Source organism: Equus przewalskii, chromosome 22, assembly GCF_037783145.1.
Source record: "Equus przewalskii isolate Varuska chromosome 22, EquPr2, whole genome shotgun sequence".
NCBI classification, from domain to species: Eukaryota; Metazoa; Chordata; class Mammalia; order Perissodactyla; family Equidae; genus Equus; species Equus przewalskii.
The window spans coordinates 53,738,700-53,766,294 of NC_091852.1; the positions used below are offsets into that span (position 1 = coordinate 53,738,700).

At 42.7% G+C, this 27,595-nt stretch overlaps 2 protein-coding genes and 1 long non-coding RNA gene across 13 annotated transcripts in view; 2 read left to right on the plus strand and 1 right to left on the minus strand.

Moving 5' to 3' along the window:
* NOL8 (nucleolar protein 8) lies at positions 1 to 24,062 on the plus strand. 11 transcript variants are annotated; one of them, XM_008536661.2, is made up of 17 exons: positions 1 to 336; positions 1,344 to 1,513; positions 2,072 to 2,134; positions 3,549 to 3,627; positions 5,015 to 5,150; positions 5,668 to 5,736; positions 7,406 to 9,259; positions 10,652 to 10,765; positions 11,250 to 11,372; positions 11,658 to 11,748; positions 14,759 to 14,897; positions 15,622 to 15,699; positions 19,899 to 20,170; positions 21,651 to 21,777; positions 22,353 to 22,423; positions 23,005 to 23,084; positions 23,683 to 24,062. In XM_008536661.2, exons 2-17 carry the CDS (start codon positions 1,375 to 1,377, stop codon positions 23,734 to 23,736), a joined length of 3,489 nt encoding a protein of 1,162 aa, XP_008534883.2. In that variant the 5' UTR covers positions 1 to 336; positions 1,344 to 1,374; the 3' UTR covers positions 23,737 to 24,062. The 11 variants fall into 11 exon arrangements, with proteins under 11 accessions (XP_008534883.2, XP_008534882.2, XP_008534875.2 ...); XM_008536660.2 differs by having other exon boundaries at positions 1,347 to 1,513; XM_008536653.2 differs by having other exon boundaries at positions 167 to 1,065; positions 1,347 to 1,513.
* LOC139078719 (uncharacterized) lies at positions 17,181 to 27,203 on the minus strand. Its single transcript, XR_011531743.1, has 3 exons — positions 26,702 to 27,203; positions 17,735 to 17,865; positions 17,181 to 17,456 (listed from the first exon to the last, which is right to left on the minus strand). It is a non-coding gene; the product is annotated as an uncharacterized lncRNA (long non-coding RNA).
* Positions 24,166 to 27,595, plus strand: part of IARS1 (isoleucyl-tRNA synthetase 1) — a 79,414-nt gene continuing 75,984 nt past the window's right edge. The window contains exon 1 of the mRNA XM_070590554.1: positions 24,166 to 27,426. Within this exon, the coding sequence (XP_070446655.1) occupies positions 26,855 to 27,426 (572 nt within the window). The 5' untranslated portion in view covers positions 24,166 to 26,854. The remainder of the gene's footprint in view (positions 27,427 to 27,595) is intronic.

Below are 27,595 nucleotides of genomic sequence, written 5' to 3' on the forward strand. Positions count from 1 at the left end.
AAGCCCCCGCGCTTGGAGAGAGCAGGTCGGCGCCAGCCCGGTGCCCGAGCGCCGGCCGCGCCCCCCGCGCTGGTGGCGCCTTGGAGCAGCCCGGACGTGACGTCACGAAGAGGGCTCGGGACCACGCGAACCCGGGGCCTCTTTATTTTTCTTCCGCTGCCTCTCTTCCGCCGCCGTAGTCCCGGGTCGAGGAACGCCGTTTGATAACCGTCTGCGGTACGAATGCCGGAGTTTGGGCTTGAGATCTTTGGTGGACCTTGAGGGCAGAGTGGGGGAGGCATCGCAGGCTCCCAAAGGACGGGAGACAAGCTAAAGAGCCCTCGGAGCGGAGTGTGGGTACGGAACCGTAGGAGTCGGGGCTGAAAGTCAAGTAGGGAGGAAGAGAGGCGGTGCCTGGTGGGACACGTGACTGGAAGTTGGGGCGGAGGCGGCCTGGCTTTGGACGCGGCGTGGTGAGCAGCGGCGCCTCGCTCCCTCCTCGTCTCGGGTCTGCGGGAGGAACAAGGCTGTGGTGTGTAGATTGGGGGCGGCCACCAGGAGGATGTGGGCCGTGCTCTGGGCCTCCGGCTCGTTCTAGGGGCGCGTGCGGGAGGAGGCTGCAGGCCCTTGGGGACGCGCGGGGAGCGGCGTCGGCGCCTGCGGGTGCTGGAGAGCGCTTGGCGGGCCTCAGGTCCCGGGCCCCGGGGGACGTTTTCCTGCGTCTTCTCCATCCGATGATCTCCGTCGTGTAGCGTTGGGATCACAGTTCTGAAACTAAGTCCGGGTTAGAACCGTGGCTTCGCCGCTGACTCCCCGAAGGGCGCTACAAAAGTGACCGACCCCCTCTCTGAAAAGCGGGATGCGTCGCGCTGCCGCTTGCGGCGAGGCTGGCGCGCGGTGGGCCCGCTCCTCTGTCGTGACACTGGTGCACTTGTAACGCTGCCTGCTTCTCGCGTGTCCGAGGGGCTTCGGGATGGAGAGCTTTTGTCCTTGAGCATGTTAACCGGCCACATCGCGTTCCCGTCAGCCTTTGTTAAAGTGAGTAAGGGACAACGCCCAGCAACACGGATGAGTAGAGGAGGAGGGGTGAGTGCAGTACGTGGTCGTGTAAGGGGAGCGTCCGCGTGTCCCCGTGTCTGTGTGTAGAGGTGCGTTCCAAGGGGCGTTCTTGGAGAACGCGGAGGTGGGGCTTGACCAGGATCTCCAGAGATAAAATTTAGAAGCAGTACCATAGGAGGTGAAACACACAGGTCCAGGCGACAGATTTGGCGGAAGATTCAGGGAAAGGAGTTGGGGTTTTTTCAGATTTGAGAAAAACTAAGGGAAAGAAGTCTTCGCCGTACATAGAAAGTTATTTTTCCCAGCAGAACACACTGAGTGTGTGCCCCAGCCTTCATGAAAGCTGACAGAGAGACCAAGCGCCTCTTTGTGGGTGGCCTTGGCGCAAACATCTCCGAGGCAGACCTACGAAATCAGTTCAGCAGATTTGGAGAAGTGTCTGATGTGGAGATCATCGCACGGAAAGATGAGCAAGGTGAGTTTATAATCCTTCTGGGTAAAGGCGTGTATAACTCAGGTTAAGTGTCATGTAACAAAGAACCCCCCCAGAGGTGAATGTTAGTCCTGCACGCTGAAAGTGCCCTCTGTTTCCTTACAGGACACTCTTGTGTGTCCCCGGCCCCATGCCCCAGAGGTGTTAGGGATGATGTGGAGCTAGCTCAGAATTACATTTGTGAAATAAAAAAAAAATCTGAATTCCAAAATATCTGATTTCTAAAACTTGTAACTTTCAGTTTTCAGAGTTAACATTCTGATGTTCATTGTGTCATATGGAGTAAAATACCACTAACATCCGGACAGTCAAAATGTTTCCTTACCTGGCTGCTTGACGTTTTTTTGTTATCCCTTTTCTTTTGGAACACTTTGATTATCATGCTTAGAAAAGTGCAATCTTTATATCCACTGAAGACTAAATAAGGTTTTTCTTTGAAAGAGGAAGTTTCCAAGAGTTCATTTTTTAAACTTAGAAACTTAATAATTTTTTACATTATTCTCCGGATGAGACTTTAAATAAATTTATTCTTTTTTTTAGGAAACCTACAGAAAGTTTTTGCATATATCAACATCAGGGTAGCAGAAGCAGACCTGAAAAAATGTAAGATTGTCATGTATTTTTTGTACTCTTTGCCAATTCGTGTCACTGTGAAACTTGGAATAACTTCATTCTAAATCTAAACCTCAACAGCCACTTCAAATCTCCCAGAGGGTCAACCATGATCAAGGAAATTTCAGTATTCTACAACCTAGCAGGTTTAGGTTCATACCGTTTGGTGTCAACAGACATGTAGCACATTGCTCGTGGGTTTGCTCAAATATGGTATTCTCAAATATTTTGGAGAAGAGACCAAACTTTCATAGAAACTGACTGTTACACATATCCTACTAGATATTATGCCACACCCACCCTCCCCCACCATGTTCATTTCTTGGGCAGCTAATTCTTACCGCTAAATGCTGTTGGAAGGCTTTAGAGTGTACCCTTGGGAGACCCTATCCTTGAAGTTATGAACTCTGCATCGATAAGTTTAGTAAAGCTGAGGGCAAAATGAGGGTCTTCAGTGAAGAAGGAAAGGGAGATAATCCATACTGCCACTGATGCAGTAATATATCCTAGTTATTTAGAAGCTGAAAAGTCAAAAGATGCTGAGAAGGAAACATACTGAGAAATAGGGCCATCAGCCTTTTGCAATTTCATTTGCAAAAGAAATTGATTTAGTCTGTTGTTCAGTGAGAAAATAGATATGACAAACAAGTTATGGTTAAGAATACATCAGCTCTGATGTGTGACCTGTAACAAGTAATTTAAACTTCGAAGCCCCAGTTTGCTTATCTGATGTATGACACAGATGTTGCTTGCCTCATAATACTGCTGTGAAGATTAAATTGAGTAATACCTTCACACTCAGCATTGTATCTCCAATAGAAACGTCTGTCAGTTACTGGTTGTTATTAAGGAAGCCTATAGCAGGTACTGAGAAAAAGCGACTACTAGGGCGTAGCGGTTGGGACATAGTTTAGTTGCCTGCACCTAATTTGTTTGCAAGTTACACAGTGATAGTGTAGTGATAATTAGTATAAGGTAATAAAGTGAGGTGCTGCAAGATTCCAGTGTCCTCTGATTCACCCTAGAAAGATAACATTAATGTTTTATAGTTTGGGTATGGAAAATGACAGTGAAATATTAAGTAGATGTCAGCCATTCACCAGAGGTTCTTGATGTTACTTTATAAACAAATGATAGACAAATCTTGCTTTACGTTGTACGCATTTGCCTCATTCGAATCTTGCAGTAACACTGGGAGGTAGGGAGTGTAAGGACTCTGGTAAGTGGTCAAGATGAGACCAGTACCTGGGCCTCTCTCCAGGTCTCATTGTCTTCATTCTATTTCCTCTGTATTTCTTTGTGATAAAGAAGTCTACGTTTCTTGGTACTGAATAATTTTAAAGGCACATGCTGAAATGTGTTATTGTGTTGTCATGTACTTGGGTAATAATTCTTTACTTCATAGGTATGTCTGTCTTAAATAAAACAAAATGGAAGGGTGGAACACTACAAATTCAGCTAGCAAAAGAAAGTTTTTTGCACAGGTAAGATTTGCTTTATATGGATTTAAAACCTATTTCTTTATATTGAAGATGGTTTTATACAGTTAATTGATTTGGAACTATCAAGTTATATGCTGTTATAGTCTTAGCAAATTCAAACATTACAAGTAGAGCTAAAATTTCTCTTAACTGTGACCCCAGACCCCAACAAAAAAAGATAATGTGATGTATTTATGTATGTACGTTTTAAACTATAAAAATATGTACTATTTCCTCTTTTTTAACACAGCCATTTGTGGTGATGTAGATCTTCCGCCTTCTTTAGTACTATTTCAGAAAATTGCTGTACCATTGTGTAGTTGGTCATCCCCCACGAATGGACATTTAGACTGTTTCCACTTTTGCATGCTTTAATAGATGACCCTTGAGAATGGCTCCTGCATATGTGCAAGGGTTCCTCTGGGGTTTATGTTAGAAAAGGGAGTTTGTGTGTCATAGGGTTATGTACCTTTAAAATTTTAATAGACACTACCAAATGCTTATGTTGATTTTGACTATTAATGTGAGTGTCATACAAGGGTATAAAGATAATAGGAAATCCCTGTGTGAGAGGGATAAGATTAATTATGCAAGCAATTTAAGAGCAAGGCAGTGTCAGAGAGTATTAATATCTCTAAAGGTATTCTTAGGGGGAAAAGATTATGAGTTTGGGAGCTTTCAAAATAGGAAACATTGTAGGAATATATAGATGGAGTGACCAGGAGAGTTAGTAAGATTGTTCTAGACCAAGGAAATGGCACAATGAAAACTAAGGTCTAAAACAAGAGCCAGGCAGCCTACTGGAGGCATGTTTTGAGGGAGTGGTCTGGTAAGAAAGGTGAGAATTTGATTTTGTTCTTCGTCTGGGGGCCTCTGTGAACAGGTTAGTGATGGGACTTTCATTCGGCAGTGCTTCAGTACCTACTATGTACAGGGACTGAGGCCTCAGTCCTGAGCAGGGTGAGCATGCAGTGCTGCTGCCTTGAAGTGTCTGTGGAAGGTGGAACGTAAAGGAGACAGATGAGAGGTGAAGAAGCCAGTGAGGACTGGTGAGCGCAGTTGTCCAGGTCTGACTTATAAGGTGGGGGAGTTTGAATCAGAAGGTTGAGATTGCATTCTGCATTCTCTTCAATATGAGGGTAGAAGTAATCGGGACTTGGCAGATTGGGCTCTGAAAGACACCTCTTCCTCATGAAGAACAGTGAGGGGATTGAGGATAGATAAAATGCGAAAGTGCATAAGTTGAAAGGGAAAAACTGAGAGACCCTAAACGATCACTATAAAGTTAAACAGCTTTATAGTATCAAAAAAAAAAAAAAACCCCGAATGCACTGTTAATAGCATGATTGGTTATTTTTACTCCTTTATTTATATTTTCTCTTTGATCCAGATTGGCCCAAGAGAGAGAAGAAGCGAAAGCAAAGAAGGAAAAATCAAGAACAGGCAACACCAGCTTGTTGGAGAAGATGGGAGTGGTGGATTTCCATGTGAAAGCTGTGCCTGGGACAGAAGTACCAGGTCACAAAGTGAGTCTTCTCTGGTGGCCTGACTAGCCCAGGAACTGACTCTTGAGACCCTGTAAGCCTGGGCAACAGGTCTAAAGCAGTTGTTTTTTTCCCTTGCTTTGAAGCAGTTAATGTACTGTGCTTATAGTCTTCAAAGTGCCTTACAGCCCTTGGGTAAGCACAGTTTTCCCCTTATTTACAAAGAGAAATCAGGAACTCAAATGGAGGCAGGTCTCCCAGGGGACAAAGGCGAGACATACAGGCAGATCCAAGTTTGCCTTCTTAACGGCGGGTGTTTTTGTGTGGCATCCTACATAGTTTATATGGGATTGATAGCTGCCCCAATTTTTTTTTTCTTTCTCTTTTCTTTCTTTATACACTTTTTTGAGGACTCATGTTTCATTTTCAGAAGATTAAACCCAAAAGTAATCATGGCCTACTGTGAGTTTAAATGTTTTTAAAGTTATATTTATGCAGAGTGGTTAATCTTTCAGATTTATGATATATATAGTAAATACATTCTTTTTTTTTCTTTTAGAATTGGGTTGTGAGTAAATTTGGAAGAGTCTTACCTGTCCTTCACCTAAAGAATCAACATAAACGTAAAATATCCTTCAAAATTGGCCTTTCAGAGTAACTGTTATTTAACAGTGATTGATACTTGGAGAAATTTACTTCCTACCTTTAGAATTTCCCTCCCTCTGTCAGTAAATGTTTAGGTGTTTAACAGTTTTAATGTTCCCAGTTTCTAGGCAAGGTAAGACCTACCCACCTACATGTATGAGACAGTTAGAGAATAATGAGAGAATGTGATAAGGTTTTGTGCAAGTAAGTGATAGAAACAATGGTTGTCAAAGAAGCATATCTTAATTTATATGTCCTTCCTTTCATTTGACATGATTCAGAGCCATTGGTAAAAGAGCTCAAGTAGGGCGAGGGAACACAGGGTCCTTGTTAAAGAAGGCTTTGGAGGAATTGGGGTAGGTTTTACATTCATAGACAAAATATAGGAAAGAGGAAAATGGTAGATTGAAGTATGTAGACGGGCAGGAGAATGGTGGGTAGAGAAATAGTATGGAATGCAGGATGAGTAAATTCAGATGCCCGTTCCCTTGAGGACATGAGTTCAGATTCCTAGCATCATGGACTTGTGGGCAGAGGGTGTGGCTTGGGTATCCTGTAGCTTCAACCATGTGTCAGTCGGAAGCAGAAGCAGTTCCAGGTACTTGGAACAGAGCAGATGTATACATGCAATAGGTTTAAAAGTGCTGGAGGAGCAAGAAGCTGATGATGGTCAGGTTGTCCAGAGATTAATAACTGCAGCAAACCACTAGCCTGGGGCTAGAGAAGCAGAAAGGGCATGTTCTTATGGCTTACAGCTACTGTGCCACTGCGGTCCCTGGAGCCCTGGCCAAAGCCGGTGTTTCTACTATCCTTGCCAGTGGCACTAAAATCAGGGAAACACTGACTTCTTTCTTCCTCTCCACGTGCCGGCTTCCCACTAGTGGCAGCCACTGAACAAAGAGGAGGGTATTGACAGACAGTGTGAAGCTGAGAGACAGTGGACACTGGCACACCTCACATATTTGGCATGTGTTCAGTAGATACTAAATGAACAGAGACTTTTCAGGAGTAATAGCTTGAAGCAACTTACACTTGCCTATTTACACGTTTTAGGAAATCAGCAAATGCCAACTGTCATCACAGCATGTTGACATCAACAAGAATCTTTCTGGATAACAGGCCTGGTAAAGAATTACTAACTTTCTGTTAAAGACCTAAAGAATGTACTACAGACAGTGAGTAGAATGTAAAATGGATGTTACTGAGCTAGGAGAATCAGAGTTAGGATGGGTCAGTATCAAGAAGGCAGGAATGGCCAAAAGAATTGGAGACTCAAGGGTGCGCAGTGTCTAGCTGTACTCCTGTGGATTCCCCTCTGTATTCTGCTTTAGAGTATCAGCTCAGTGGATGCATTTCTCGGATTTACAGAAAACATTCTTGGGGCCTCTGTATCTAGAATAAAATCTGAATCAGTTTGCTGTAATACTTATGTACAACCCAAGTAATTCCTTCTGATTAATACTAATGGTGCTTGGTTTTAACTCTGGACATGGCATAGAAAACTCAATTTCAAAGACCCTGTGGTCACCTAGTGAAGTCCTTGTTTTGTCTGACAGGAAACTGAGGGTTAAACAGTATTCCTGTTACTTCACCAGATTGATAGGTTTTCCTAAAACCTAGCATTTTTGTTTTGTTCCTTGACTTTTGGTAACATCATAAAGTATGATCCATCAAAATACTGCCACAACTTAAAGAAGATAGGGGAGGATTTCACAAATGCCACCCCTATATCCAACCTCACTTGGGAACTGGAAGGAGGAAATGATCCTATGAGTAAGAAACGGCGAGGAGAGTTCTCTGACTTTCACAGCCCTCCCAAGAAGATGATAACAGTGCGGAAGGATGAGAGTTCCACTGCATCTCTGGCTGTGAGACTAAGACCCAGTAGGGTAATGGAGAGTCTATCCTCAACACAGCAACAGGCAGCACAGAAAACACACTGTGATCTCATTACTCTGCCTAAATCACCCCAGGTACCTGATTCTGAGAGCCAGAAACTTAAACATGTATTTTTTCAGACTTCTGGCTTGGAGACCACCAGGAACAGAAATAACTTGTCTGATGATGATATCCATTCTGAAGATGAATTAAGACTAATGATTGCAAGAGAGGAAAAAGAGAGAGCTATATGGTCCTCAGTAAATAAATCTGAAGATGATCACTTTGAAGTTGTTAGGGATGATTTCAAATCAGATGTTCACAAACTTCATTCTTTATCAGGTTTAGGCATCAAAAATAATGTCTCCTGCCTTGATAGTGAAGATGTTTTGAGAAATGATAGTGACTGTGATTCAGGAGATACAGATGAAATCATTGCAATGAAAAAAAATGTCAGGAAGGTCAAAAACAGTACAGAATTTTCACAAATGGAAAAGTCTATACACAAGAAATCTTTGAAAAATAGAAAAAACCATGAGCCTTCTGATGATCGTATTAAAGTACACAAAGGAAAAACCAACATAGAGCTAGCCATCAGTCAAGAAGTTAAGCCTCTTGGTTGTAAGTCTCCATCCGACTTTAGTAGCAGTGAAAATGCTGATTCTATATCAGAATCACCTGAGTCTGAAGACGATGAGGAGTATAACGCCATGATGAGAAACTGTGCACGTGTGAATCTCACTTTAGGTGATTTGGAACAGTTGGCTGGCAGTGACCTGGAGGCTCCAAAAGAAGACACTGAGAGCGATGGCCAGGAAACCACCACCAAGTGTGACAGGGCCTCCAAAAGCTGCAGGACTCCCTGTAGCCTCCACACAGGTCGACAGTGTATTCATCCTGGGGAGATTGTGGCTTCCCTTTTAAAAGAAGACAACACCCATGGAAAACAGAAACCAAAGGCAAACAACTTAAAGCCAAAATTCCAGGCTTTCAAGGGAATAGGCTGTCTCTATGGAAAGGAATCAGTGAAAAAATCCATGAAAGAGATCGTTGCCTCTAACAATAATACTAAAGATCAGAATTGCTTGAAACCTGAGGATCCTGGTGGCATATTCATGGAACTGGGGCCCCCGTATGCTAATGGCTCATCAGGTGAACTGACTCCTTTCCAACATGCAAAGGCGGCAAATGATCCAACCCATATTCAACCTCAAAAGAGCCAGGATCACAAGGTGGTGTCCCCTAACAGTTCAGAAGAGAGAAGTGGAAATCCTGTTTCTAGTCTTTTGCAATTAACAGGTAAGAAATCTTTAAGTCTTGGTGCAAAGACTCCAAAGATAGGCTCTGAGGAAGACTGTTGCCACAGGACGGCAAAGACAGGAGAGGGCTCCAGAAAGAGGCCAGATCTGAGCAGCCGCACAGCCCCTGAGACATGGCCTGAGGCCGCCTCCAGGAGGGACACTCAAGGAAGCAAAACTGACCCCGCACTTTCTGTTAAAAGTCCATCCAGTGTTAATGCTAAGGATAAGCATGCTGAAGACAATCAAAAGCGTTTGGCAGCCTTAGCGGCGAGGCAGCAAGCAAGAGAAGCACAAAAGCAGCTGGTTCACGATGCTCTGGCAAACGTGGTGAGTGTGTGTTCAGTGTGGGTCTACCAAGCGCTCTCAGTCCTCCCTTCTTACCATGAGCATAGCATGCCCCTGTAGAGCTCAGTGACTTGGCACCCACCAGTTTTGTGTTTTGTGTCCTTGAGTTAGAAGCCTTTATCACCCTATACCTTTAGTATATCCCAAAAGAAGTGAGACTGGATTCTGCTTACTAAAGATGTTTTTAATTTGTTTTTATCTAAAGTTTTTTCATAATTTCCTTTCCTTTAGAAGCTATAACTGGTATAGTTAAGTGATAGATCTTAGTATGTCTGAATTTACATAGAAATCACTTGCCAAATGATTTCTGTCTTACCAAGGTTTACTATAATGAGCCTTTATTCATTTTCTGAACAATCGTTAGGTACATGTGAGGTTCTAGGCCTTCACAGTAAGTGCTGGATTTATAGAATGAGGGTTGTGGTCTGTGCCTCAGGTGGTTATCGAGTCATAGTGTAGTGGGCAGAAGGTCGCAGTTTAGTTCCACAGGCAGAGAGCAGTATGCCTGTGTGCCCTGGCAGCACACGGAAGCACCAGCTCTGCAGGAGGATGTGGGGAGGGGCTTCCTCAGCCTGAACTGAGTGTGGTGTGAAAGGGTCAGTGGGAACTGGTTGGGCAGAAGTAAGAGGGTGGGAAGGGAGAAGAAAGGCATTCTTCTTTAAGGGAGCAGTTTGTCCAAAAGTGAGTATTTGTAGTCAGTGTTCCTAAAATGTATATAGCATGAGGTGGCAAGAAATGGAGCTAGAGAGATTAGTAGGGGCAAGTTGTGAAGAGGCTACCGAGGTTGGACTTTATTCTTAAGGCAGTGAAAACACTGAAGAATTTAACCAAGGGGAAGAGAAGTAGTTGGCTATACATTGGAACAGGAGTAGGCAAACTGCAGCTGGCAGGCCATCTGGCCTATGGCCTGTTTTGGTATAGCCTTCAAGCTAAGAATGGTTTTTACATTTTTAAAGGGTTTAAAAGAAGAATGGAGGGCTGAAACCATATGTGGCCTGCAAAGCCTAAAATATTTACTCTCTGGCCCTTGACAGAAACAGTTTGCCAGCATCTGTTTGGGAAAGGTTGTTCAGGCCGTGACGAGAACAGCAAATCGAATGGGGCAGATCTGGACCCGGGACAGCCTGTAGGAGGTCATGAACCAGAAGCAAGGCACTGACAGTGGGAACATATTTAAAAGATACCAAGAAGATCCAGTTGATGGAACTTGGTGATCAACTGGATATAGAGAGAGAAGTCATAAGTTTCCATCTTGGGAAACAAGTGGATGATGTTGGCATTCACTAGATAAGAAAATAGGATGGGCAGTAGATTTGGCAGGAGGAGGAGATGAAGGGTTGTGTTAAGGTGTAATGCTTTTGACAACTGCTCTAGGATGGTCATCCAGAGGACAAGCCAACACACATCATCTTTGGTTCAGACAGTGACAGTGAAACAGAGGAGGCATCCACTCAGGAGCAAAGCCATCTGGGGATGGAACCAGTGAAAGTAAGTTGTTCAGGATGCCCGTGTGGGCATTCTTCTACCTTTGCAGATTCATTTCTACCTGTTGCATACCAAGACCTCCACACAACTGCCAGGCTCAACATAAAATCCTCCAGCAACCACGATGAGACCCAGGACTCCCCAGACCACCACACATGGAGACTACAGGGACTTTGGAGATTTTCTCCCACATGAATCTCTCCCCACATCTGCAAAGTGAAACCCTGCAGAAGGTGTTCTCACACATAATAACTGTTCCCCACCCCCCATCCAGGCTGCTTTGGGAGCCTCTGGATTCATGACCCAAGAGGCCGAGTATATATCACAGAGTCAGGAGTTTCCATCCTAACCAGCATTCATCCTTTCCTGGAAGATGCTCCTTGGTTGTTGTTTCTTAAATACGAGGGGGAAGATTACATATTGAAGGAAATGTTGATTGCATCAGTTATTAATAAACATTTCTGTCTTGTCTTCATCTGAGTAACAGGAGTCCGTGGGTAGAGCATCTGGGAAGCTGTTTGACAGCAGCGACGATGAGGAATCTGGTTCCGAAGATGATAGTAACAGGTTCAGAATTAAACCTCAGTTTGAGGGCAGAGCTGGACAGAAGGTTAGTGAAGACTGAAAATAAAACCTGCATTGTGTCCTTACTTTTCGACAGCATCCTTAAATCTAGGTGAATGCAGACAGACCTTGACCTGCACTTTAGTGTTTAGGTGTCTATTTTGGGAGTGAGTCCTCTTTGACCCTCTCTCATTGGTTCAAGGGTAGTTGAGGTTATACAAACATTAATATAGTGAATTTCAGGGCATGGGATATCCACTTGTAGGGCCTTCTTTCAAAGTGACTTCTTGGGAATATGGTCATCAATTGTGTATGTGTTTTGTCTGTGCAGCTCATGCATTTGCAGTCTCACTTTGGCACTGATGACAGATTTCGCATGGACTCCCGATTTCTAGAAAGTGACAGTGAAGAGGAACAGGAAGGTAAATTGTCCAAACAATTCTGATGTCAGAGCTGGGGGACCCTGAGAAGTTACCAAATGTAGTTCCTTCACTTAAGATATACAGAAACTGGGGGCCAGCCCAGTGGCGCAGCGGTTAAGTGCGCACGTTCCGCTTTTCAGCGGCCTGGGGTTCGCCGGTTCGGATCCCAGGTGCAGACGTGGCACTGCTTGGCAAGCCATGCTGTGGTAGGTGTCCCACATATAAAGTAGAGGAAGATGGGCACAGATGTTAGCTCAGGGCTAATCTTCCTCAGGAAACAAAAAATATAGAGAGAGAAACTGTACCTCAAGACATTGAATTTTAGAGCTTACAATCCAATGTTTAGCTTACTTAATACTCCTTGAGTTTGTTCATACATATTAATTTATTTAGAAAATTTTAATTACTTGACACTGCCAGAAAGGACAGGAATAGATAATTTCCGCTAAAGGCACCACCTTCCTCTGTCCCTTCCCTGGCATAAGAGAGAAGGCGAGGTCCCTCCTTGGCAGTAGATTGGCAGGTCTGGGTGAGGCCATGGAAGATATTTAACTCTCACCTGGCTTTCTAAAAGGAAGAGTGTTCATCTTCCCTCCGCTCTATGTGCTAGGTGCAGGTTTTTAAAAGCCCTGTACCGTTGAAAGCCATTCTACTTGAATTCATCCTTATTTGAATGTATCTTATAGTAGTGATGCTATCAGAAGCATACTAATTCTGTTCCTTTTTACTTCCTAAAGCTTTTTTCACAGCCTTGGTTCCAAACTTCCTTATAAGACCTACTCTTATCCTTTTTGAAAGACCACACCTCCTACTTGACCAAGAGGACGGCCACCTCGAGTGAGCTCCCTCCTTCCCTCTCCAATCTCAGAACTTCTGTCCTTACTCCTTTTCCTGTCCTTCCTGAGTTCATCTAATCTGCATCTCACTCCCCCCATTCATACCTCCTGTTCTCCCCTTTCTCATGTGCATCTCTTCATCCTGCCCTTTCCTTCTAACTCCTTCCTGTTTCTACAGACATGGTTAGGTCTCAGGTCCCCAAAAAGCCATTTCTTCAACCCTGTCAGTTTTCAAGGTGCTACTCCAGTCTGTTTTTCAGTTCTAAACTTGAAAAATAAAAATAAACTCAGAAGCAGTTGGCTTTGTATTGAACACAATCTCTGATTTGACTCAATTCTTTGAGATGATTATTACGTGTATTACACTTTTCTGGAAACCAGGGTTGAGAGAGAAAATTCTCCAGGGTCCACACCCATAAGAAGCTTACGTTTCTGAGCTTCTCACTCAGAATTCCATGTTGAAAACAGGAATGGCAGAACCTTGGGAATAGCCCGCATTTAGAAGCCGCATTTAGAGGATACTTTCGTAGCTTCTGCCACTTTTGTCTGTCTCCTTACAACTCTTCTGGTATGTGTCCCCTCAAAGCTGTGAACAACCACTTCACCAAATGCAGTGGCATTTTCTTAAGCTTTGAGCTCTTCAGTCTGCTGGTAGCATTTGTCACTGTTAGCCACTTCCTCTTGAAAGGTTCTCTTCCCTTTGCTTCCATTGCACCATAACTTCCTTATTTTCTTCTTAATTCTTGGTTCCTCATTTTCCCTTTGCCTACAGATGTAGGCTCTCCCAAGTTTCTGTCAGTCCTTGTGGCTTTGGCTGTCTCTTGGACATGAGTGTTTTCCAGATTTGGGCCGTCTTTGCTCCTGACTGTTGTGCTGAGCTCCCACCTGTTCTTTTCTCAATGCCTGATCGTTATTTCTCAGAGACGTTCCTGTGAGAACAAGGAGGTCTCAGCAAGTCCCAAGCCGACCTCCTCAGCTCCTCTGGGCCCTTCTGTTTCTCTGGATGGCACTTCCATTCTCAGGGCAGACAGAGAACCTCTGCCTTGTTTTTTTCCTTTCCAGCTTTTCAGGCACAATCTTTTGTGAATTGAGGAGACTGTCCTGCAAAATAAGTGGTGTGGCCAGCCTACAAACACCTTGAGCCCTTTCCAGCATTGTGTTCTACTTCCTAATGGTCATTATGAAGTTGAAATTGAAATGCTGCTTTTCAGAGTCAAAAGTTGTTGAATATTAGCAGTTTCATGTGGTTCAACCTAATGCAGTGCAAACTCTTTGCACTTTCTTGCTTCAATATATCTGTTCATTTTGTTTCCTACACCTGGCATGCCCTCCTTCTACCCCTAGGCAGCCACTTTGTCTCTCCTGCCTTAGATTCTGCCTGTTTATAAAGCATTTCTTGATCCAGTTGAACATAATCTCTGCCTCCTTGGAACTTTTAGAAACTTTGGAGGCATCACTGTACAGAACTTACTCAAATCAGCGTCTTGTTCTAGTTTCTGTTACTTGGTTGTTTATATCCTCAAGGAGGTTGAAAGGGTCTTTAAGGATTAGACTTCTTTTGTATTTCTGTCTATAATCCAAAGTAGCTGTTTAACTTTGTTCTCTCATATTTGTCTGTTTCTAGTAGTTGAAGATAACAGCTTATACGGTTCCATGATGCCCCTGTGTGGAGGGCCTATGACTCTCTTCCTGATGTATTTATTACTGAATCAAAGGCTGAAACAACTATCTACTAACATATTAATAATCATTAAAATTACCATCTTTCACTATCTTTCATTTTTGGATTTACATGTAATTTAGATTACATTTTTAGAATTTAAAAAAATCGAAGAGTCTGTAATCACTTTAGCTTTGTAACTATCTTGCTCTATGTTTGCCAGTCTTTACCCTAAAAAACTTTTAGACTTTATGCTGAAAGCCGTTAAATCCAGATTTGATTTTCATAATTGCAAACAGAAGTGGAACTTTTTGTTTGCTGGTCATGCAATTTCTGAATTCACTGTGGCGTTGAGGGTCCTGAAAATAGGGAGGTTAGCAAAATTAGGCTTTACTTTTCATCTTCCTATCTTAGTGTGCTTTGCATATATTTGGGTGATTGATAGATATTTGATGATTGAGACTTCTCAAGTTATGTTTGCCAAGAGATCACTAATTATCCTTTTCCCTCTAAGAGATAAATGAAAAGAAAACTGCCGAGGAAGAAGAGCTTGCTGCAGAGAAGTTGAAAGCCCTAAATGTTGTGCAGAGTGTTTTGCACATCAACTTCAGCAATTCTGTGAGCAAAGGATCGGTAGCTGCTAAGAAATTTAAGTATGGTTTATGTTCTATCCCATTCCATCTTGTTTTCCTTTGCTATAAATGCCTTCTTGAACTCAGTTTAAAATTAGGCCATTTTAAACTTCCTGGGGAGGGCAGTTGGCCATGTGTATCAGACTCTTAAAAATATATTTACCTTTGACCCAAAGATTTACTTCAAGAAATGAATCTTAAATTATTTCTGTCTTTATGTACTTAGATGTCATAGCAGCATTGCTTCCATTAGTGAAACAGTTTGACAGTGGCTTAAATTTAACTGTAAAACTACATAAATGTAACTGTTTCTTACGGAAAATTTTAAGCATAATTTAGGGAGACCAGTGTAGTGAAACCCCTGTACCATCGCCCAGCTTCTACCATACCAGCATGTGACCAGTCTCCTCTTCTACACCTTTCCTCACTTGCCCTGCTTTCCCCACTGAAACATGTTATACAAATCCAAAAGTATATCATTTTATCTCTATATACTTTAGTATGCTTAAAATAACTTTTAGTATTAAAAAACTATGTAAGTATAAAAAAACCCAGGGAAACTTAATACTAGGTAATTTAAATACAGTGGTTTCTAACAAGCTCCTGATACTCTTTGATATTGTGTAGATTTATCTTGCTCAAAAATTGGAATCACCGTGGTGTTGAATTATAATTTGCTGTTAATTTTTTGTATTATTGTGCTGATTTATCTGTTTCAACTTATCACTCTCCTTTTTTTACATAGGGACATCATACGTTATGATCCAACACGGCATGACCATGCCACTTATGAAAGAAAGAGAGATGATAAACCAAAAGAAAGGTAAATCAAGCCACTTCTTTTAGTAGCAGGATCAGATGAATTAATCTCATTTCAGACAAGGAGAACAGTAGGTAGTAACCAATATCCCATCCATTGGTCAACACTGCATTTAGTTTAAGACCAAGGGAGGGAAAAGTCAGAGTGGAATTAGACGTGGCAGAGAGGGTCTTCCCTTTGACAAAGGAGCTCATGCATGTAAATGACGGTATGTGCTCTAGGATGGTGCCTCCTACCTGTATTAGTTTCTTGTGGCTGCTGTAACAAATTACCAGACTTGGTAGCTTAAAACCACAAAAATTCTCACAGTTCTGGAGGCTAGGAGTCTGAAATGAAGGTTTTTGAAAGGACTGTGTTCCCCTGGAGGTTCAGAGGGAAAATCCATTTCACGCCTCCCTCTTAGCTTCAGATGGCTGCTGGCAGTTCAAGGTACACCTTGGCTTGTGGCTGCATCACTCTAATCTCTGCCTCCATCTTCATAGGGCCTCCTCTTTTCTGTGTGTCTCTTTCTTTGTTTGTATTGTATAATCACAAACACTTGTGATTGCATTAGGGGCTACCTGGATCATCCTGGATAATTGGCTGTAAGGTCCTTAACTTAATTACTCTGCAAAGACCCTTTTTCCAAATACAAAAGGTACTATTCACAGGTTCCAGGAATTAGGGACCAGACATCTTTCTGGGGCAACCATTCAATCGCTACACCTCTAGTGTGTTGGGAGCTTCTATTTCCTATGTATAGATGTGCTGTCATTTTGATGAATATGGCGAATATATCAAGCAACGAGTAACTTGGCTGGTTTAATTCCTTCATTTTCCTACTGTTAAAATCACAAAGGCAGGGCTGGCTTGGTGGTATAGTGGTTAAGTTCATGTGCTCCACTTCAGTGGCCCAGGGTTCGCAGGTTCGGATCCCAGGCGCGGACCTAGTGCCACTTGTCAAGCCATACTGTGGCAGCATCCCACATAAAGTAGAGGAAGATTGGCACAGATATTAGCTCAGCAACAATCTTCCTCAAAAAAAAAAATCACAAAGGCAAGTATCATGAATTAGATCCTAGAACAAAAAAGACACTTTTGTAGAGAAACTGATGAAATGAGAATAAAGTTTGAGTTTAGTCAATAGTAACATACCGATGTTAATCTTTTAGTGTTTAGAATTGCATCATAGTTATATAAAATGCTACCGTTGGGGAAACTAGGTGAAGTTTGTTTGGGAATGCTGTACTATCTTTGCAACTCTTCTGTAAATCTAAAATTGTTCCAAAATTAAAGTTTTCTTTTAAAAAGAATCACATATCAGACCAAGGTAGACGTAACATAAATATTCCCCGCAGTGTAAAATTTTTATGTTGTTTCAGATAATGCACATTGAACACAGTACATAAGTGGGGGATATTTTATATATTAGATTTGTTTTTACTTATATCTAGGGTGTAGTGGCTGTCTGTTGCTGCATAGCAGATTATCCAAGACTTAGCCTCTTTAAAACCACAAACGTTTATTGTCTCAAAGTTTCTGTGAGTTAAGAATTTGGGAACAGCTTCTTTAAATGGTTCTGGCCAGGGTCTCTGGAGAGGTTGCAGTCAAAATGTTGCCAGGGGCTTAGTCTCTGAAAGGTTTGGCTGAGTCTGGGTGATGTCCTTCCAAGATGGGTCACTCACATGGCTGTTGGCTGGTCCCTCACTGTGTTGGCCTCTGTATTAGGCTACTTAAGTGCCCTTATAACCTGGCAGCCAGCTTCCCCCAGAGCAAGTGACCTAAAAGAGAAAGGAGGAGGAAGCCACAGTGTATTTTATGACCTAGTCTTAGAAGTCACACACTGACACATCTGCCTTATTTCATTTTCTTGAAACAAGTCGCTGAGTCCAACCCATATTTTGAAGGTGGGGTTAAGTGCCACCTCTTAAAGGGAGAAGTATTGAGGAATCTGGACATAGTAAAGCCACCACAATCTGGCCTCTGGCCACAAATTGTTCCTATTCCTGCCACATGCAGAATTTGCTCACGCCTTCCCTAGACTCCCCAGAAGTCTCACCTCTTTACAATATCAGTCCAAAACCCAGGATCTTGTCGTCCAGATCAGATCTAGGTACACATGAGGCTTGTCTGCTGTAGTTCCTTGAGTACAGCACCTGTGCAGGTTTTTTTGATCAGAAGACCTGTGAACTGAAGAGACTAGTTTTCATCCCCTCCTCCAACAAACAGTGTTGGAACAAGGATAGGATATCCACCGTAAGCACTGCTGTTCAGCAGAGGAAGACAAGAGGCACAGAGGAGTCCCTGCTCCGTAGTAGCTCTGAACTCTAGACAGGTAACTGCTGGGAGCTCTCTGTTTAGAACTGAGGGCCTAGAAATAATTCTCCATGATTCTTGACTCTGCCTTTTGGATCATCCTTCCTTTTCCACGAACGGTAGCATGTGTTTGCAGCTGAGTAATGTTCCTGCTTTTTGCTTGTAGGAATGTAGGAGTTCAAAAGCCTCTTCACTGTGCACTGTCTCATTATATCAGTTCAAACTAGTGGTGTTTCTGTTAATATAATTCTCTTAAAATCTTTGTGAGTCTTCTGTGAATCTTTTTGGGGTTCACTCCATTAGACAAAAGCCAAACCCACAAATCATTTTGAGATAAGCCATTTTTTACTGTGGGCTTCTATGAGACTGCTGAGAAAGAATATCTTTAAACTCCTTAGAAGCCCTATTTGAGCAATTGAAGTTTCTGAGCTATATCAAGGGTCTTGAAGGCTTTTGTTTTATATTTAGACTGGGGTCTATAAATTTTTCTGTTAAGGGTCAGATAATAAATACATTTGGCTTTGCAGGCCAGATGGAGTCTGCCGCAATGACTCCACTCTGCCTTTGTAGCAGAAAAGTAGCCATAGACAACGCGTAAATGAATGAGGGAGGCTGTGTTCCAGTAAAACTATTAGCAGGACGCTGAAATTGCATTTCCTATAATTTCTGCATGTCATGAAATCATCTTGTTATTTTCTCCAACCACTTCAAGCTATAAAAAATATTCTTAACTTGCAGTCTATACATAAATAGGCAGAAGCCTGGCTTCGGCCCGTGGGCCGTCGTTTGCCAATACCTGCTTTAGACCTTGTTTTCCTGAGAGTCTTAGATTTGATCTTTACTTAAAAACCATTTCTTCAATTTCATGTCATTTGCCTTATAGGCTTGGTTTCATAGGAGGCATATCTCTCTTAAATACTAACCAAGTTGGTTTATTTAATGAAGTGTTAAAAGTTTTTCCCTGTGAGGTAGCCTCCACCAATAAGATGATCATTTAGGGTATCTTGTTACTTATTACTTTAAGTAATACAGTTAGAACTTTAGCCTGATATTATTCATAATCTATGGAGTGGACTCTAGTAGGAAAAAGGATTTTAATCTTTTATTAGCTAAAAACTTGATATTGGAAACTGCCATGTAGTTTTTCATCTAAGATCAAAGAAGAAAACATAATCCTAAATATAGAGCATGGTAACATAAAAATATAAAAATTTCATTCCAAAACAGACTAGACTTAGCATGTTTATAATTCATTTCTAAGAGTGAATTATAACTAAGTCTTTTTATGCCAGTTTCATAAAATTCACAGAACTTTAGAATTTGAAAAGTTCTTAGAAGTCATCTGGTTTAACATGTTCATTTTGTAGAAGAGGAAGCTGAGGGTCATTGCAATTAAATGATTTTCTTACTTAAAGCTAATATCTTAGGTGTAATTTCTGAAATATAATTCAGAGGGTAAGATAGGAGAATATGGTTTATGTTTAGTATTCAGAGCTGTTTGACATAGTTTTGTGTATAAAAAGCTTTTTGGTCAAGATTCTCCTATTTTTTTCTTTTTTTGGTGAGGATGATTGGTGCTGAGCTAAAATCCATACTAGTCTTTCTCTATTTTCTATGTGGGATGCTGCCACAGCATGGCTTGATGAGCAATGTGTACGTCCGCACCTGGGATCTGACCCTGCAAACCCCAGGCTGCCAGACCAGAGCACACAAACTTAACCACTATGCCACTGGGCCAGCCCCATGATTCTCCTTTTTTGAGAAGTTATATAAATCCTCTTGGATCCTCTTGGTTGTTGAAAGGATGGAATTAAAGTTATCCACAGTGTTTTTCCTTTCCTGATTTCTGGATATTTTCCCAAAATTGAATGTTTCTTTGTGTTGCACGTCTGTATATGTCAATGCAGTAAAGCAAAACGGAAGAAGAAAAGGGAGGAAACTGAGAAGCTACCTGAAGTGTCTAAAGAAATGTATTATAACATTGCTACGGATTTAAAAGACATATTCCAAACTACAAAAGATGCCAGTGCAAAGGAGGATGCCGTGCCCTGGAACGAGGACTGTGGTGGGGAGAAGCCTGAGGAAGTCCATGACCCTGCAGCTCTGACCACTGGGGCTGAACAGCCCGGTGGATTCACTTTCTCCTTTTTTGATGCAGACTCTAAAGATGTAAAGGAAGGTACTTTTTAAAAAAATTTTCATTTCAGGCAGTTTGAACTTAATTGACTGAGTTTGCATTAAGTGTAATAATTTAACATTAGCTGAAGGGATTCTGTCTTCAACCTAGATAAACATTATGAGGTTCAGTATTATGTGACGATAAACACATGACTGGAGCTGTGTTTAAAAAGTATTGTTGCATTTAAGGGAGATGTCTAGCTAGCTGCCGTGTGAAGGGAAGCCAGAGAATAACGTGCGGCATCCCTTCTTCTGTTGAGTAGAAATAGTCCTGAAGAAGCATGGAAGTCATATATTTAAATAGCTTCGTATCTTATGCAGTTGGAGATGCTGTGACTTACAGAAAGCCAGTGCTGTGTGGTGGGGCAAGAGATAGGTGCCCCTGGCTTTATATAAATATGCTGTCATCAATATGCCAGTTGTTTCATACTTTATCCTTGGAGATTTGCCAGAACCTAAAGGACAATATAAACACCGTTGTGTACAATTTTGCATTTCCTTTCAGTAGGTTTACTTCTGAAGGCCAACCTGGGCCAAAAGTTAGAAACACCTGTTATCTAGGAGGCTGCTCCTCACCTGGTGTTCACGGTGGAGGTGCAGCTTTTCTGGAAGTTCACTGTGAAAAGCAGGATGTGCCTGTATAGCAGAATACATGCACACCTACCACAATGGATTCCACTTTAAAGACTAGCAGTTAAATAGCATCCATTTGTTTAGCTGATTAGTATTAAATGCCAGCTCTTTGGTACTCCAACAGGAGATACAATCTAGTAGTTTTCAAAAATTGTTCTAAAGACAACAGTAGATCCTGTGCTGTGCTCTGCTTTATTCTCTTGCTCTGCTATCCATTTGAGTACTGGAGTCAGTCCTCCACTGTTGAACGAAGTTGGCATGATAACGAATAGTGACTATAATTCATCTCTAACTTTGAGAACCAAGTGTGAGAATTGGCCTTGAAACGAGTGCTAAGACTCCTTGGCAGCCTGGGAGATGAGCTTTAAGTACTTGGGAAACTTGGGGAACTCGTGACGTGATTGTCCACATCTTATAGCAGTAGCTTTTTCAGCAGTTCTAGACAGAGGTTTTGGGAATTGAAAATATAAACATGTTCCTTTTCTTGTTTATGAATAAGCAGGAGGGAAATCAGTTTTCACTGCATTGTGTTATATTTTAGGCTTCCCATGCTAGCAGTAGGTGCGACACTTATTTCGTTTGTTTTAAACTATGTTGCTCATTCATAAACCTTTAGTTTTTATATATTTTTGTAGTATTACTGTATTTCTTATCAGATCACCCTAGGAATGCTAAAAAAAACTCAATTAATATTGAAAAATCTGAAAAGATACTACCTATTTTAAATTAATGATTAAGACATTGGAAATTTAGATAAATGTGTGCATGGTGAACATAATCAAAGGTGTGTGTTCAGAAATACTTGGTGGTTCACAGTCCTGTCATCTTTTGTCGTCATGACAATACAGAGACCTATAGTGTTGAGACACTGAAGCCTGGTAAGATTGCCTGGCAGGGAGCCCCTCGTTTCCAAGACAGCAGTTCAGAAGAGGACAATGTTACTGAAGAAACAGATGAGACAAAGCCCAGCCCTGGGTAAGTAATTTGTTTCTCTGCAGGTATATTTCATAATTTGTAAAATCTGAGTTAGACATGCTTTAGAAATATTATGGAAGTATCCAAGCTTATCTTCTCAAGACAACTTAATTTTCTTCTCTCAGCTCCTTTAGAGAGTTCTCTAGCCTTTTTGTAATGGGGAGCATGTTTCCTTTCCCTTGAGATTCGGAGAGCTCTAGGTGGGGCGTGTAACTGTGCACAAGGAGGAGAGCACCTGACACTGAAGCCCCTGCTCTGGAGAGAGGATGCTGCACTGGCTGGCTGTCCTCACGGGAAACAATGGCAGATGGGGTAGCAGTGGTGGGTGCAAGTAACAGCAGCCAGTCTGGGGAGGATGGAACTTGTACTTAAAGGAGTCTTCGCTACCTGAGCTTCAGGTAGAAGAGGAGAAGGCTGACTAGAGAGAGGGTTGGGGTCACTTTAACTCAGGGCAGAATGAGCAAAGCACAGAGCAGATATATTTAAAGAATAGTTCATTTATGTTTTTAATCTAAACATTTCTTCTTAAATATTGAAGTTAACCAACTAATCTTTCTCTCTCTCTCTCACTTCAGAGAAGTATCATTACCTGAGAAAGAGACTACTAGATTTTTCTTTTTCTCTAAGAATGATGAAAGACTTCACGGTAAGTCCATTTTTTGATTAAGTGGTAGAGAACAGTAATAGTAGGGCTCTCACCACTGCGCATTCTGATACAGCAACATGCGTCCAAGTAAGAACTGTTTGGGGAAACGTCTGACCCTTTGCAGTGTCATGTGGGTTAGCCCCTTTTAGACTGATGCCTGTTGACTTGTAAAGCTCTGGAGGACGGAGAGCTCCCACTTATCCCTCCCTCACCACTCATTATCATCAAGGGCTTGTTCTGTTCCAGGGACTTTCTTAGACGCTACACATACAAAACTCCTAAGTTTTTAGTACCCTGAAAGTTCATGTGAAAACTCTGGGGCTGTTGGTGAACTCTTCATTTCCTAGAGCCTAAGACAAACAGAAACCAAGTTACATAACAGTAAATGGAATATAAACAGTAGAGTCCTAACTGTTGTACATTTTCATTCTGTAAGAAACACATGAAATATTTTTGAAAATTAGAATAATTGGGGGGGGGAAAGGTCTTCACTAGACTTGAAGACCTTGATAATGCCAGCACTAGAATATTGTCTGTTTTGGTAATTTGCTGCCTCATTGTTTTTGATTTTCCCCTGGTAGGTTCTGCCTTATTCTGGAGAGGAGTGGGAAGTAATATTAGCAGTAGTTCTTGGGAGGCCAGAACAAACAACTTGCGTATGGTGAGCAATTTTATCTCCATATTGATTGTCCCCTAAAATAGATATAGTGTTATCTTTGTGTTAATATTTGTGTGGTGTAAGAATATGGGAATAAAGTGTAAAACTCAAGACAGAAAGGATCACAACTGAGAACATGATTTAAACACTCAGAATCATAGTGCTGGAAGGGAACTTAGAGATTGTCTAATTGAACCCGCACATGGTGCAGGTGAGGAGGCTGAAGAGAGACACCACTGAATGACTGGTCCAAGTCCCAGCCATGCTCAGTAAGTAATAGGAAGTCGTGAGATTGAAAGACTGAATTACAGTTTCAATTGTAAACATTTAAAAGCCAAAAGTTGGAGTGTTCCCTGTTCATTCCAAGTGAGTATTTCCAAAATGGCTTCCACAGCCCTGACACTGAATAACCTAAATTTTACTTTATAGATACTTAACACCTTGAAAATGATTTATATTTATTTTAAACAAAGACTTTTTTTTTAAACATTTTATTTTTCCTTTTTCTCCCCAAAGCCCCCTGGTACATAGCTCTGTATTTTTTAGTTGTGGGTCCTTCTAGTTGTGGCATGTAAGAGCTTTTGATATTCTATTTTTCTAGGATTGTCAGAAGAAACATAAAGATGCCAAAAGGAGAGTGAAACCAAAATCCTAAGTGTCAGTATTGATATGGAATGTGAACAACGCTCACCATGGAAATTGAATGATCCAGAAAATTTTAGCTGAGAAAGAACAATCAGAGTGAAGGACTGTTCAGAATCTGGCTGGTGGATACTCCATTCTGGTTGCTGTCTTTTTCTATGGATTTCCTCTGTCTGTCTTCCTAAGCAATTACTTCAAAAAATTAAACTGAACTTTTTTTTAAATGAAGCACAAGATAGTCCCTCAAAATACTTTTGTATATAATCTCTGTGCCTTCCATCCTCAGTTACTAATTGGCATCTTCTGATGCAAGGTTTACATAAAGCCTTTTAAAATATATGGTCAGAGCACTTTTATTTTCCAAGTTATCCTTTGTGTGAATTATAGACTACTTGAAATATTTATTTCTGATTGTACCAAATATACCTCACCTCCATTTTTTCATTTTTGTTTACAAGGTTGAATGTAAGTCAGCCCTAAGTTCCGTACTTGTGTTCTGGTGAAGAGCCAACTGAAATGCAGGACATTTCAGACCAGCATCATAGGTGAATTCTGTGAGGACCAGAAAAGAATGCCAAATGCAGTTTTCCTGTCCTTGGCCTCCAGAAATTGATGGAGGCAGACCTGTCAATCCCAAACTTCTCGTCAGACCAGAGGCCTATGAAAAAAGCCAAGTGTCTGACAGATATGTAGTCACAGTTAGAAGTCAGGACCCTGAGTCCAGATAGGGAAGCAGATTTAATACTTCATTAAATCAACCTGGTTAGGATTCAAGACAGATATATAGCCTCCTATCAGACTGGGCTCTGTACAAAATTGTGTTATACAGACGCAAGGGAATATCATTGAGCTACAATGTGTGTATCTGAAATTATTTATTGATGTACATCTTGATCAAATATAAACTATGAGGGCTGGGATGTCATCTGGTTTCTTAACCAGTTATGTCCCAACTGCCTAGAACTGTGTCTAGCGCACAGTAGGTGCTCAGGACACACATTTTTGAATAAACAGGGTCCAAGGGACTAAGTAACTGAAGAGTCATTTGGGATTTCTGTTTTCAAGACTTCAGGCTTCATGGAGAATGGAACCACTCAGCAGGACAAATAGTCCAAATGTTCCACCTTTTCTTGATGTAGATTACATTTATACCTTCTCATCTGTTGCTGTATAACAAGCCATCCCAGTAACAATCACTTATTTTGCTCACAAATAAGCAGTTTGGTCAGGACTCAGTAGGGTCTGCTCATCTCTACTCCATGTAGTGTCATTGGAGTAGCTCAGCCAGGGCTAGAGAATCCACTTCTTTTTATTTTTTTAATTTTATTTTTTATTGCGGTCACATTGGTTTAGAACATTATATAAACTTCAGCTGTACATCATCATCAAAATTTGACTTTTGTATAGACTGCATCATGTTCACCACCAAAAGTTTAGTCATTATCCATCGCTGTACACATGTGCCCCTTTACTCCTTTCACCCTCTCCCTGCTCCATTCCCCTCTGGTAACCACCAGTCTGTTCTCCGTATCTTTGTGTGTCTTTGTTTATCTTCCACGTGTGAGTGAAATCATACAATTGTCTTGTAATGGCCTTTCTCTGTGTGACTGACTTCACTGAGCATACTACCACCAAGGTCCGTCCACGTTGCAAATGGCAAACTTTCATCTTTTTTATAGCTAAGTAGTATTCTCGTGTGTGTGTATGTATACCACATCTTCATTCATCTGCTGATGGGCACTTAAGTTGCTTCTAAGTCTTGGGGATCCACTTCTTTTTTCTAAAGATTGGCCCTGAGCTAACATCTGTTGCCAGTCTTTCTCTCTTTTTTTTTCTTCTCCCCACACCCCCCTGTACACAGTTGTATATTCTAGTTGCAGTCTTTCTAGTTCTTCTATGTGGGATGCTGCCTCAGCATGGCTTGATGAGCAGTGGCAGGTCCACACCCAGGATCTGAACCAGTGAAACCCTGGGCCACCGAAGCAGAGCGCGCTGACTTAACCACTCGGCCATGGGGCCAGCCGGGAGAACCACTTCTAAGATGGCTTGCTCACTCAGTGCCTGTCCATGGGTTTCCTCACAGCATAGCAACTAGGTTTCATGCTGTCAGTCTCTCACGGCTGAGCCCACCCAGACTCCCAGGGAGCGTACACAGACTCACGTCTCAGTCGTGGGAGGAGTGTCAAAGAACTTGTGGCCACCTTTAAATGTCACACCCTTCATCTCCAAAGCAGACAAATAAATGACATCAGGCAACCTTGCCCATCCCCATTCCTGCTCTGCAGATACAATCACCTTCAATAATTCTGTTTCCTCTGATACTTATCTCCATATTTCTACCCAATATGCTTATGCTTGATTTCTTGGTTTTTCACTTTTAGACATTACCTAATGACTTCCTACTGTGAAAATGAGGATCCAGCTCTTTAATCCAACTATATATTTTGACCACATTTAACTTTTCCTAAAATCTCTTCTTTTCACTCCTCAACTTTTTTCTAGATTTAGTCTTCCCATACCTTCCAACAGTACCATAAAATGTTTCTCAGTCCAGTTTTTAAATAATCAGACCTGTCATCTCCACCTTTTTTCCGTGGACACGTGTCTGGGAGCTCTCCTGGTCTACTTTGGACTGTCTGGACAAATGATAAAAGTGAACTACCTGAACAAGGTGGCAACTTGAGGAATGCAAAACTTAAAACACATGCCAAGTACTTCCAGTTAATAAGCTGAAGATACACAACTACTAAATATATGTTCAAGTGAATTAAGTTATTGAATGGAGAGTTACCCCTTAGAAACAGGACATGAAACCCCTTCCTCTAACTCCTGACACTTGTTCCTAGACCATAAATGAGTACTGAATGAATGCACATCTGGAGGGCGCCAGGCAGATACACAGCAGTGCTAAGTAAGCAGATAAATAAGCAAACTAATTTTGTCTTCACTACAGGAAACAGTAATTTTAAAGTGCTTACTCAGCACCTCCTTCGTTTCTCTTTTCTCTCTCCACATGGCCCTTTACCGTACTTTCTGCAGTAAAATCCAGGAGAGCTCCCCGGGTGGCCCTGAAAGACAACGGGAGGCTTCCCCGAGCACCGCCGACCGCGCGCTGCGGCTCCTCTCGGCCGATGTGCAGGGACGGAGCTAGGGCTCTGCAGGCAGGCGGGCGGGAGTCAGCGCGCGGCAGGGCCGCCCGCACGCTGGTACAGCGCCGGTCCAGAGCCCCGCGGTCCTGGCGTGCGGCCCGGGCCTGCCTCCCTGCAGACTCCGGGGTGACGGTCAGGGCCCGCCGCACCGGAAACAGCCCGAGCGTGGGCCACTCCCGGGCCTGTCGCCGAGGAGCGCAGCCGAGGACCGCCCGCTCGCGGCTCCGCAACGTGAGTCCCGGGGCCACGTCGCTAGATTCGACTCAGGCAGGACGCAGCGCCCAGGACACGGAGCGCCGCCACACCTTCGCCGGCCCGGAGCCCCGCGGACGCCTTCCCGGCACGCACCGCGGCACGGCCCGCGGGCGTGGCCGGTACGAGCGGCCAATCGGCACTCTGCTTGTTGGTGGGTGTCGGCGGCGCGTGCTGATTGGCCCGTGCGTCCCGGCACCTCCCTCCTGGCTGCGCGCTGTCAGGGCATTGCATCACTCCCCCGCCGGGACGCGGCGTGGACGCTGCTGTTTCCCACGTGCCACGGTCCGGGAGACCCTCAGGTACGCTCCACCCTGCCTGCAGGGTCCTCGGGTCACCCCGTCCTGACTGCGGTCCCCTGAAGTCACCTCCTCCTTCCCTGGGAGCCTCAGGTCACCCCGTCCTGCCCCCGGGACCCACAGCTCACCCCGTCCTGCCCTCAGGCCCCCCCCCCGCCCCCGTTATGCCCCG

Coding starts and splice junctions, on each gene's coding strand:
- NOL8 (XM_008536661.2), top strand. CDS start 1,375: ATGAAAGCTGACAGAGAGACCAAGCGCCTCTTTGTGGGTGGCCTTGGC. Junction 15,700..19,898: donor GATGATAAACCAAAAGAAAG/GTAAATCAAGCC, acceptor ATGTCAATGCAG/TAAAGCAAAACGGAAGAAGA. Junction 20,171..21,650: donor CTCTAAAGATGTAAAGGAAG/GTACTTTTTAAA, acceptor ATGACAATACAG/AGACCTATAGTGTTGAGACA.